The sequence below is a fragment of the Myotis davidii genome, unplaced genomic scaffold (assembly GCF_000327345.1).
Source record: "Myotis davidii unplaced genomic scaffold, ASM32734v1 scaffold1548, whole genome shotgun sequence".
NCBI lineage: Eukaryota > Metazoa > Chordata > Mammalia > Chiroptera > Vespertilionidae > Myotis > Myotis davidii.
In genome coordinates this window covers 10101-21983 of record NW_006298676.1, presented here as the reverse complement: position 1 = coordinate 21983, position 11883 = coordinate 10101, and the positions used below count along the sequence as shown (strand labels likewise).

The 11883-nt window shown below is 52.0% G+C and overlaps 1 protein-coding gene across 1 annotated transcript in view; it reads left to right on the top strand.

Annotated features, from left to right (window-relative positions):
* The window catches only part of VWA5B1 (von Willebrand factor A domain containing 5B1), a 41007-nt gene extending 29141 nt beyond the window's left edge, over positions 1 to 11866 (top strand). Inside the window, exons 16-22 of the mRNA XM_006774465.1 lie at positions 1928 to 1937; positions 2478 to 2648; positions 5372 to 5503; positions 8345 to 8419; positions 9017 to 9086; positions 9615 to 9732; positions 11216 to 11866. Of these exons, the coding sequence (XP_006774528.1) occupies positions 1928 to 1937; positions 2478 to 2648; positions 5372 to 5503; positions 8345 to 8419; positions 9017 to 9086; positions 9615 to 9732; positions 11216 to 11701 (1062 nt within the window). The 3' untranslated portion in view covers positions 11702 to 11866. The remainder of the gene's footprint in view (positions 1 to 1927; positions 1938 to 2477; positions 2649 to 5371; positions 5504 to 8344; positions 8420 to 9016; positions 9087 to 9614; positions 9733 to 11215) is intronic.
* The last annotated feature ends 17 nt before the right edge of the window (positions 11867 to 11883 follow it).

The following is an 11883-nucleotide window of genomic DNA, read 5'->3' as shown; positions in this document are numbered from 1 at the left end:
CACACATACACACACACACACACACACACGCAGCCCAGGGCTCCATCCCCTCCGGTATCTGCCCCATCCCCTTGCCTCCTCCCACCAGCCCTGGGCTCCTCCAGCCCTCCCACCCTCACCCAGTGATCTGGCTTCTCCTCTCCCTCCTCCCCCTCCTCCGTGCCCTCTGCTTCTGGTCCTCCACCCCTCCTCACTTCCCAACCTTCTCCCCGCAGCGCTCTCTAAGACAGAATAATGGGGACAGCCCTATTCCACCCACTCTGCTCCTCTGGGACCGCACCTACCTTCCCACAGACCCCACTAGACAGCGGTTCCCAACCTTCTGGCCACGCCCCACCTAAGCGTCTCTAAAATCCTGATGCCCCCACCCCATGACATATAATTCTTATTATTCAAAAAGTGAACTCCTATTCGCTTGGAGGAAGCCTCACAGGCCATTCACTTGGTCTAAACAAGCTTCCAAAGAACATGGCATCCATGAAAGAGAAAAATAAAAGAATATGAAAGGACAGTTGAAGTACTGAGGAAGAAATCACTAAGAAATTGTTTTAAAAATAATAATATGAAGTGCTATGAAAAATAGCAAATCAAGTTTCAAAACATATAATAGAGAACTGAAATGCATAAACATGTCACAATATATACTTATATACTGTATATGAGGCCCCTAGGACCACAAGAAATGCAAAAAATTCACTGTTAATCACTCATTCTCGAATTGCCCCCCTTACAAAACAAATTGCCCCCTGTGGGGTGTGTGCCCCACATTGGGAACCACTGCCCTAGAACTGCTCGGCCCACTCACTCACTCATCAAGGCCACTTACTGAACGCAGATCCTCGGGGGGCCAGCCTTGGGGCTGAGCACAGAGACCAGGGCATCCCTGCCCTTACCAGTGCTTGACACAAACTAGCAGGAGAGTCAGCATTAATCAAATATGTATAGACACTCTTAATTGCCCGCATTTGCCCTAAGTGCTATTAAGAAGAAATATAGGGATACAAGAGATTGTATAACAAGGGTGGTGGGGAAGCTCATTTAGCTCAGGAATTGGGACGAACTTTTCTTTAAAAGTGAGTCCTGGGATCCTGATAGAGTCCACTTGAAGACTAGACAGATGGAGATAGAAATAGAAAATATTTTATTATTTGTTATAGTGTATGCTTTATTTACATAATATGACTTATATTTTATATTATTTGTATTGTAAAGTCATCATTAGGAAAAATTTATTGCACACACACCGAAAAGACTGTTCGCAAATCAAGAGCACCCAAACCAACACATGGAATGAAGCTCAGGGGTATCCTATATAATAAAAGCCTAATATGCAAATCAACCGAATAGCGGACCAACCTGTGGAACAACCAGTCACTATGATGTGCACTGACCACCAGGGGACAGACACTCAATGCAGGAGCTGCCCCCAGCCCACAGGCCCCAGGCCAGCCAATGCAGGTGCCAGCAGGGGCCCCCTGATTGCCCTGCCGGTAGCTCCCCAGATCTGCCCTGATCTCTGGCCAGGCCTAGGCACCCTACCTGTGCACAAATTTTGTGCACTGGGCCTCTAGTATTATCATAAAGCAGCTTATAGAGTGAGGAAGCAGTGACAGTTAATTCTTCGTGATGATGGGTTATAAAGTTGGAATTTTCGGCAATTACCTTACAGTAACCTTAGGAAATAGTTCCAATCTCAGAGGCAGAAGCAAAAAATGTCCCCAGTCACGTTAGTCTTGCAAAATGAGCTAAATTAAACTTTGTTTGTTTAATGAAACTGGTTTTGCCTGCTCAGGGAATTTTCAAGGCTGATCTCTGTTTGGTTTTTATTTTAACATTACATAATATGTTATTTTTTTTTCCCCACGAGCACTTCACCTTACAGTTTACAAAACGTGTCCCCTCTGCATGTCCTCGGCTCCTCACACAGCCTTTTGGAGGTGGGAAGCCACAGAGACTGCTAACTTGCTGCGTGGAAAGAGCTTGGGCTTTGGGAACAGACCACCACTAAGTCCCGATCTCAATCCACGACTACCTCGCTGTGTGACCCTGTGCCTGCCGCTCTCCCTCTCTGGTTTCCAACCTGCCCTGCAAAATTGTCCAATGGGCCAGACCAGTGGCCCACACTCAGCCAGGGTACTATGAAGTCCTGCAGCAAGAGTCTCATCAGGCAGCTACGAACTGAAAATAGGAAATGCAGACAACACAGACGGCTTTGGTTGTCTTTAATAACACTAGTTATTTAAGGGCAGTAACTGTCTTTTTTAGTCTGAGATGTCTTCCCTCTTTTACATTAAAACATCCTTATTATATGAAGTGATAGTGGAGGAGAACAAACTTGGGGGGCGGGGGGTTAGGTTCTTAAGCGGCAAGTTGGAAACCCCTTGATTTGAAGGGCTCATTGCATCCTAAAGATGGGACCACTGGTCTAGCCTTCCCTCTGGCTTCCGGAGCTTCCGTGTGGGAGAGAACGTTCTGAGTCCACACGGTGACCCCAGCTTCTCCCTCCGCAGGGTCCAGCCGCCGCTACCAGGTAAACGCTGTGCATACCAGCAAGGCCTGCAACATCATCAGCAAGTACACCGCCTACGTGCCTGTGGACGTGAGCGAGAGGCTGTACCTGCCCACCGTGGTAGCCTACCCCAGCTCCGGTAAGGCACGGGGGTGGCCAGGCAGCCCCCGGGGGCTGGAGGAGGTGGCTGAGACCTTAAGGGGCAGAGCTGCAGGGTAGGGTGCACAGAAGGGTCTAAAACAGTGATGGCGAACCTATGACACGCGTGTCAGAGGTGACACGTGAACTCATTTATTTTGGTTGATTTTTCTTTGTTAAATGGCATTTAAATATATAAAATAAATATCAAAAATATAAGTCTTTGTTTTACTATGGTTGCAAATATCAAAAAATTTCTGTATGTGACGCGGCGCCAGAGTTAAGTTAGGGTTTTTCAATATGCTGACACGCCGAGCTCAAAAGGTTCGCCATCACTGGTCTAGAAGCATAAAGACCCCAAAAGCAGATGGTGTAACCACCACGGGGCACAGAAGCCTATGAAACCACGCCACTCCCTTATTCCCACCAAATAAGCATGACTTCACTGAAGTTTTCCAATGAGGGCAATGATATGTGCTCACTATAGAAAATTCCAAAATGTAGAAAGACGGAAAATAAATAGAAGTGACAGTCATCCAGAGACGAGTACTGATTACCTCCTTGGTGACCACCCTTCCAGACTTCTCTCTATGGATATCTCCACAGAGAAATCAAAAAACATAATTTTGCATGAATTGGATGATATCGATGTGTGCTGTTCCTTTGGAAATATGGGTGGGAAGGTGAATCTCTACCATCATTTTACCAGCTGCGTTGTTTCCTGATGCGGAAAAATACTAATCGTAATAGTCAATTTGACAGGGATGGAATGGATATATGGATATATGGATATGGGATGGATGGATATATGGAGATATATATATAATCATTTAGTCCTCAGAACAACTCTGCAAGGCAGATACTATTACCCCCATTTTAAAGATGGGGAAACAGAGGCAGAGGGGGTTAAGTAACTTGTCCAGGGTCACACAGCAGGAAGAGGCAGAGACAGGCTTTGAACCCCAGGGATCTGGCTCCAGAGTCTCTGCTCACCCCGCTCCTCGCCAGCTGCTTCTTAAGGTTTCTCAGAACCTACTGGATCAGCCCCTCATTATTAGACCTTCCATTTATTCCCTTCTCTACTATTATAAATGATGCTGCAAAGAACATCTTTGTGCACCTGTCTGGTTATCTGCTCAGGGTTAATGAACTCTCAGAAGTCAGATTGCATATCAAGATTGCCCGCTTAAAACTGTGCTGGATGTTACCAACCTGGCCCAGGCCCAAGCGTTGTTGTTCCGATGCCCGCCCTCGCCAACACTGACTGTTGTTCCTCTTTCTAAACCCTGCCAGGCTGATAATGAGGAAAGACGCTCCCTGGGGAATTTCTTTAGTTTTTAGTTGTTGGGTGAGATGCTGTTCACCTGTTTGTGAACTACTGTTCTTTTCATCTCCTGAATTACTTTTTCCCGTCCTTTGTAATCTCCTTTTTTTAGCAGACCTCCTGAAAGAACTGTGTTTGGAAACGGAATGTACCTTTCCTCCTTCCTCCTGTGCCCTGCACCCCTTTTGTTTATAGTCCTCACTGTTCTCAGGTCGGGCTCTGGCCAGCAGCCAGGCTGTTGCTCCGCTGGCCATGCTTACTCACTGGGCCTTGTCATCCTGAATGGCATGCTTATTCAGGATGTCTGTCCCTCCCACCCATCTCTGACCACCCTCCTGGCCTCCGTAGCCACAGTCTGGGAGGTATGGAGACCATCCCGCCATCTCCAAAGGTCTGCTCAGCACTTCCCAAAGTGTGATCCAGGAAGCTAGACCCTCGTTCCCCATCCCATCAATGGCCATTCGGCACAAAAATAGGAAATCCCAGCCCTGGCCAGTGTGGCTCAGTTGGTTGGACATTATCCGATGCACCGCAAGGTTGCCAGTTTGAGTCCCAGTCCAGGCACATGCCCAGGCTATGGGCTCCATCCCCAGCAGGGTTTTGCTCTCACATTGATGTTTCACTCTCTTTCTCCCTCTGCCTTCCTCTCTCTCTATAAATCAATTTTTTTAAGAAAATTTTGAACAGGAAATATCAGATCAGGAAGAAACTGAACTAAATACCAGTTCAGGAAACACTGAACTAAATAAAGTTCAAAGGCTTTCTTCACAGCAGAGCCTTTGGAACCTTTGGGATGTTAATATACATCAGGAGGCTCAGAGAATGGACCATAATATGCAGCTTCTTCAAAATTTATTGCCAATAGAACTCTTCTTTATTTTTTAAAAGAATGACTTACAGACTAGTGTTCTCATAGAGTGGGTTCCCTAAACCACACTTGGGTGCTGTAGCTTCCATCCATCCCCCATTGGTGATGCCCTGGGACTGCAGGGACCTGCCTGTGGCGGGGGGCATGGGACCTGGGTCTCTGAGACAGCCAATGGGGAATGAGAGGAAATGGGGTATTCTTGAGAAAACCAGCCTTTAGACTAACTAGAAAACACTGCTGCTTTCTGAACATTCTCTCTCGGCAGGAGTATTTACCTAGCAAAGTCGGTATTATCCCCATTTTCCAGATCTGGACATTGAGGTTGAGAGTGGTTAGCACCTCATCCAGCTACTAAAAGATGGGCTGGGGTTCAAACCCAGGTCATTCTGGCTCCAAAGCTCATGGTCTCACCTTGTACAAAGCCTCCCTGTCTTTGGATAATTGAAGCCAGAATCCTTCCTGCCAGCTTGGGAAGGGGGCAAAGGACCGGCACAATTGCACCCACCTGACCCCTTCTCCTGTCCTCACGCAGGTGCTGCACTGCGGATGGCCAGCTCTCGGGCCCTGAGCCAACAGTGGAGGGGCAGCTCTGCTGGCTTCAGTCGGTCCCAGTCCGTGTTCACGGAAGACCCGGCAGCAGGACCTGGCAGATTCCAGAACCTAAGTAAGAACCACCTGGGGCGGGTTCTGGATCCCGAGCTCCTGAGTCATGGCATCCTCGTGCCCAAGACCCTGGAGGCCTCACTCTGAGTCTGCACTTTGGGCCCTTGCAGGACCAGGGGAGGCCAGGCCTCCTGGGCCCTCTGAGGCCTGAGATGGGCAGCGGGGTGCAGCATGGCTCAAGCAAGCTGCCTTCACACAGCGTTGCTGAGAGAGCCTCTCGGAGCCAGGAGCAGCCTGCTCTCCCTGCCCGCGTGCCCACACCATCCCTTCACCTCTCCCCTCTGAAGGTCCGCCAACCCCGGTGGCTATTCCCTGCCTCCAACCTCTGAGTCCTGCCAGGCATCCACTGCCAGAAAACCTGATAAATGGGGGAAAGTGGAGAGCAACGAGGCAGGTCCATCGTTTGGGTCCTACCATCTGCCTCGTTCCTTCCCGCCTTCACCTGATTGGGTTGTGCCTGCAGCTTGGTCCTTGAAGATCCGTGGTTTGGCCTTTTTGTGACTTTACGCTCTTCACAGGAGGCTTCAACTCTCTGTTTCCTGGATGTCTGCATGTCTATCTGTCCCTCTAAAGCAGTGGTTCTCAATCTTCTGGCCCTTGAAATACAGTTCCTCATGTTGTGACCCAACCATACAATTATTTTCGTTGCTACTTCATAACTGTCATGTTGCTACTGTTATGAATCGTCATGTAAATATCTGATATGCAGGATGGTCTTAAGCGATCCCTGTGAAAGGGTCATTCGACTGCCAAAGGGGTCGCAACCCACAGGTTGAGAACCGCTGCTCTAAAGACATCCTAACAGCTGCACCAATCCTAACCCCTTTCTTCACGCCCCCGGGTGTGCAGTGAAGATCTGCTCTGTGCACAGGGAGGACATTGGAGGGCCCACCTGGCCACAAGCCTGGGCGTCATAATTTAACCTGAGGGTTAGAAAGTTCTCACGGGCATTGATGGGTTAAAAAGGGAACAGTGGGTAAGCGGGTGGAGGAGCTCTTTAGAATTAAAGAGTTCTGCCAACTCTTTGGTTCTATCAGAGCCTCCAAAATTGGGAACCTGCTCTTCCCCGGAGCCATGCTGAGCCTCCAGTCTAGAGGAAATGTCTTCCTTTCTCCATAGCGGTGGCCCATGACTTCCATCAAAATCACAAATACCTTCTGTTTCTTTTTTCTTTTTTTAACATTTTCTTTTTTATTGATTTCAGAGAGGAAGGGAGAGGCAGAGAGAGATAGAAACATCAATGATGACTTGAGAGAATCATCAATCGGCTGCCTCCTGCACACCCCGCACTGGGGATCGAGCCCACAACCCAGGCATGTGCCCTGACCTGGAATCGAAGTGTGACCTCCTGGTTCATAGGTCAATGTTCAACCACTGGGCCACGCCGGCTGGGCGAAAATCCCTTCTTTTCAATTGTCCTCTAATTCAGACCCAAGTGTCTATTATATCTAGGCTGTTCTCTATCCCAAGCACTTGCCCTCCCCAAGGATGATAATCGCTAACACGTACTGAGAGTTTCCTGTGTGTTGGGCACTGTCCCAATTATCCATGACTCCTCATAATCATCTGAGTTGGTTTATTTTATTGTCCCCATTAAGAGATGAGAAAACTGAGGCTCAGAGAGGTTAAATGACTTACTCATGATCACAGAGCTGATATAAGGTAGAGCCAAGACTTAAACTCAGGCATTGTCTGGCCCCAGAACCCAGGAGTTTAACCACCAGGTTAATTTGCCTCCTGGTTGCCTCAGTCACTAGTTCACTCCCATGCTGCCCCACTCCACCCAGGCACCTAGTGATAACCAGAGCTCCTTGGCCCTCATGGAGCTCCTGACAATCTCATAGGGGACCAGAGGCTCTGATGAACATATTTGTGCATGAAGCTTTTTCCATAATTTGGTTTGTTCTTTTATAGTATACTAGAGGCCTGGTGCACAAAAATTCGTGCACTGGGGTGGGGGGAGGGCCCCTCAGCCCGGCCTGCCCCCTCTCACAGTCCGGGAGCCCTCAGGGGATGTCCTACCTCTGCAGGAAGCAACCGGGTCGATCAGGGGAAGGCGCTGCCCCCACCACCCCGCTGCTGCTGCCTCTGCCAGCCGCCGCAGCCGCCTGCTCTTGGCCCTCGCAGCCGCCGCGGCTTTGTCCGGAAGGACATCCAGAAGACGTCCGGTCTATCCGGTCTAATTAGTATATTACCCTTTTATTAGTATAGATTTCCCATCACACTCCATCTCTTGAAATAATGATCCTAAGAATAACTACCCTGATTATACATTTTGAACAAACTCTGTATAATTATCACCTTCATTTTACAGATGAGGAAACTGAGGCTCAGAGCCATGTTCTGGTGCCTCCTAGAGTGCTGGCATGAAACCCTCCTCCATGAGACATAGACCTGGTGCTTCATGCCCACTTCTCCTACAACCCCCAACTTCCACCCTCAGCCTCTGACCTGCTCCTGCTTCCCTGATGGGTCTGTAGCTCAGAATTTCATTGAGCACTTACTATGAGCCAAGTATCTCACTGAATCCTTATAATACTGTGGGACTGATACTGTTGTCCCTAATTTTCAATCAAAATTTATGAAGGAAGTCCCTTTGCCAGGGTCACACAGTTAGTCCATGGAGGAGTTGGGATTGGAACCCAGGCATTCTGACTCTTATGGCAGAGCAATGGTGGTACCTTAAAGACAAAGGCCCATCCAACTAGGGATGGAACACTTACTTTGCTCTCCAGCCCAGCCCCAGGTTCTGTGAATTCAGCCATCACTCTCCTGGCAGGGGCGGGAGAGGAGAAAGGGAGAGCCAGGGGGCTCAGGCCTCACTGGCTTCCCTCTGTTGCAGATGTGGAGGAAAACCCTGCTGTGTCCTCCGGCAACGCCACATCCCCGGGCGGGGAGAAGTACGCTGCTTCTGAGGGTATGTGGACCCTCGCCCGGCTCTCCCCTTAATGAAGATAGTGATTGTGGTTGACCCTCGGGCCAAGAGAGTGTCTTAGCCCAACAGAGTCCTCAGTGGCTAAATTTATTCCTCAAAGCAACCCTGTGCAAGATAAATAGGGATATCCCCAACTTAAAGGCTGGGAAACTGAGACTCAGGGAAGTAAAGTGACTTGCCCAAGGTCACACAGCAAGTCCGTGATGAAGCCAGGCCTGGAATCCGGCCTCCCAGTTTCTAGCTGACCATGCCAGCACCGCACTCTGCCTAGATTCCTCCAGCAATGTGCCAGGGAAGGAAAATCAATGTCCCCATCCGGGGACAAGAGGGTTTAATATGAGGCTGTCACTGCCCCAACAGGGAATCTTCCAGAAGATGCCAGGGGCCACCAGCCAAGGACCCTTGGAGGCCTGTTTCTCACACATATATTTCACTCCTCCCCGTACCAACTGGGTCATAAACAGAACGCAGCCTAACATTCCCCTAAGTCCCCTCTGGGCCTCCGCTTCCCCAGCTGGGCAGTGAGCGGTTGGGCAGGGTCCTCTGTCAGGCAACAACTGTCACTGTGTGGCTCTCCAGGTCCCCAGCACGGCCTGGCCACCAACACCCCTTCTTCCTTGAAGACCTCTGAGACCCTGTTTGGAACCAGGTACGTGGGCTTTCCCTTGGGGGACACTCTACCACCACCCGTCTCCCAGGGGCTGTCCCTGGCTTGGAAGGCCAAAGGCAGGCCCAGCCTGACATTCAGACAAAAGTGAACAATCCAAACGGTGCCAAGAAGGCCCCATCCAGAGACATCACTGTCCTCCAGGCATCCCACTGCAGAAAATCCCATCTTGGTGGTTCATCTCCCACAGGGTGGTCTCTCTGCAAACGCGGCCCCCTGGGAGGGCCAGCCTGAGACACGCTGACCACTAGGCTAAAGACCGTCCTAAAAAAGCATAGCCTGGTCCCCGTCCAGGTTGCTACTAACTCACTGAGGGCCTCAGGGAAAATGCACACACCCACCGCCCCGGCCTCAGTTTCCCCAGCTGTCAAATGAGGAGATTGGAGGAAGCCACCTATCCGATCCCTTCTGGCCTGACTTTCAGAGGCTGCTGAGTGAGCACCGGGGGGTGGGATGACCAGGGACCCCCCGGGGTGGCTGTGGCCTCTCTTCCCTGCTCCACCCACACAGGCTGACTATCAAAAAGTCCAGGCTGCTGACGCAGGCAGCCAGGGGCTTCCTGGGCAAGCCGCTGACCAAGACTCCAGAGTCAACGCCGGGGAGCCAGAGCTTTGACTACGTCCCACTGGTGAGTGCCCCAGATGCCGGCTGCTCCACAGAGGGCCTTCCCGGGAGCCCCCGTCCAGGACCACCACCCCCCTCCCCCATCACAAGGGAAGAAAACCTAGGCCTCGCACCCACGTAGTCAGCAGGGCAGAGGGGTCTGCACGAGACCCCCACCCAGGGTCTAGGAATGTTGCTAAAAGCTAGCGGCTGCATCATCTTGGCAATCGGCTGCCTTTTTAAAAATTCACGGGAGTTTCACATTCTACCCCACCATCTACATGTGTCTGATTTTCAATGCTTAACAATCAGCCTTGAAATGAGTAAAATTCACACCCCACGAGCATGCACTGTTTTGGGAAGCGGCTCTGCAGACGCCCCAGCACGCTGTGGCAGGGTGGGAAGCCCAGGTGTGGTGTGGACATCTCTGAATTGAGGAGCCAGGGGGCGTGGCCTGCCACCTCCGGGCCAGGGGCGCGGGGAGCAGAGGTGCCGGCAGGAGGGACATGGTTGGAGTTTCACTGCGCAGCTCCAGTCCCTGCACACCGAGCACACGAGCACACGGAGCCTTTCCAGCCATCCTGGGCAGCAGAGCGCTGTGTGGGGGTTCACTCAACCAGGACCCGTTGAGCCAGGCCCAGTGCTAGGCCCTGGGAGACAACCTTGAACCAGATGAGCAGAGTCCCTGAGCGCATGGCGCTGTGGTGGGGACACAGACAAGGAGCCAGGCAATTCTGCCCCTTGGGCTCTGTGATAGGAGAGCTCGGGTTGGTGGGGCAGAGCTAGGCGGGTGGGGCACCTTCTCCAGGCTGTCGGTCGGTCGGGAAGGAATGACGGATGGCTTACTGAGGAGCATAAAGGTCAAGCTGAGACCTGAAGGCCGAGGAGTGATAGCTGGCAGCCTAGAGAGAGAGAGAGAGAGAGAGAGAGAGAGAGAGAGAGAGAGAGAGAGAGGAGGTTGGAGAGTGGGGCTTGAGGAGGAAAAGTTGAGGACAAACCAGCGATTTGGAAATCATGGTTGGGACTTATCTAAGAGAAAACTGACACCACTGAACTGACGTCAGAGAGTGACGTGATCTGTGCCTTACAGACCCCTTGGGGTGCTGGGAAGATGAGGGGGTGGGGGCGAAGGAAGGAAGTAAAGGCAGGGACAGTGCGGGGAGGCGGATGGTGGACTCCAGAGATGTTTAGAAAGCAGACCTGTTGGCACTAGGAAACTGATTGGCTCGGAGGGTGGGAGAGGGCGGTGAGCTGCCCAGAGCCGTGGCGGGGATGGGCCCACCTGCCCAGAACCAGAGGCAGGTTAGGAGTGAAGACGTTGCGTTGGGCGTGGAGAGGGATCAGCTTGGAGTGCCTGTGGGATAAAGGAGGGAGCTCAGTGGGCCTGGGTGCCCCGCAGATCCCCCAGGAAGATGAATGGTGGGCTGTGTGGACCCAGACTTTTGCATGGCCTGGGGCTCCACCGCCTAAAAAGTTGGAGGCCCACTGAGGGGCTCCCGCACCCACAGGTGTCTCTGCAGCTGGCCTCCGGAGCCTTCCTGATGAACCAGGCCTTCTGCGAGGCCATCCACATCCCTATGGACAAGCTCAAGTGGACCTCGCCCTTCACCTGCCACCGAGTGTCCCTCACAGCCCGCCAGCCCGCGTCTAAGACCAGCCCCTCGTCTCGGCACCCCTCTTGTGACACCTTCTCCGAGGAGCCTCTGGCAGGGAACAAGGCGAGCTGGGAGCCCAGCGCGGTGACAGAACATACAGGGAAGCTGTGGGCCACGGTGGTGGCCCTGGCGTGGCTGGAGCACAGCTCGGCATCTTACTTTGTTGAGTGGGAGCTGGTGGCCGCCAAGGCCAGCGCGTGGCTGGAGCAGCAGGAGGTGCCGGAGGGCCGCACGCGGGGCACGCTCAAGGCCGCCGCCCTACAGCTGTTCGTGCTCCTGCGGCACTGGGACGAGAGCCTGGAGTTCAATATGCTCTGCTATAACCCGAATTATGTGTAGGGGGGTTGAGGCAGGGGAGGCGGGCGGGGACCTGAGGGCCTGGGAGGGGAGCTTTGGAAGCTGTAATATATTGGTTGCTAGAAGAGCCCTGGACTAGCGGTCAGGAGGCCTGAATTCCATCCCAACTTAGCTACCACCTAGCTGTGCAACGGAAGGGCAGACCATGCCCCCTCTGGGCCTCA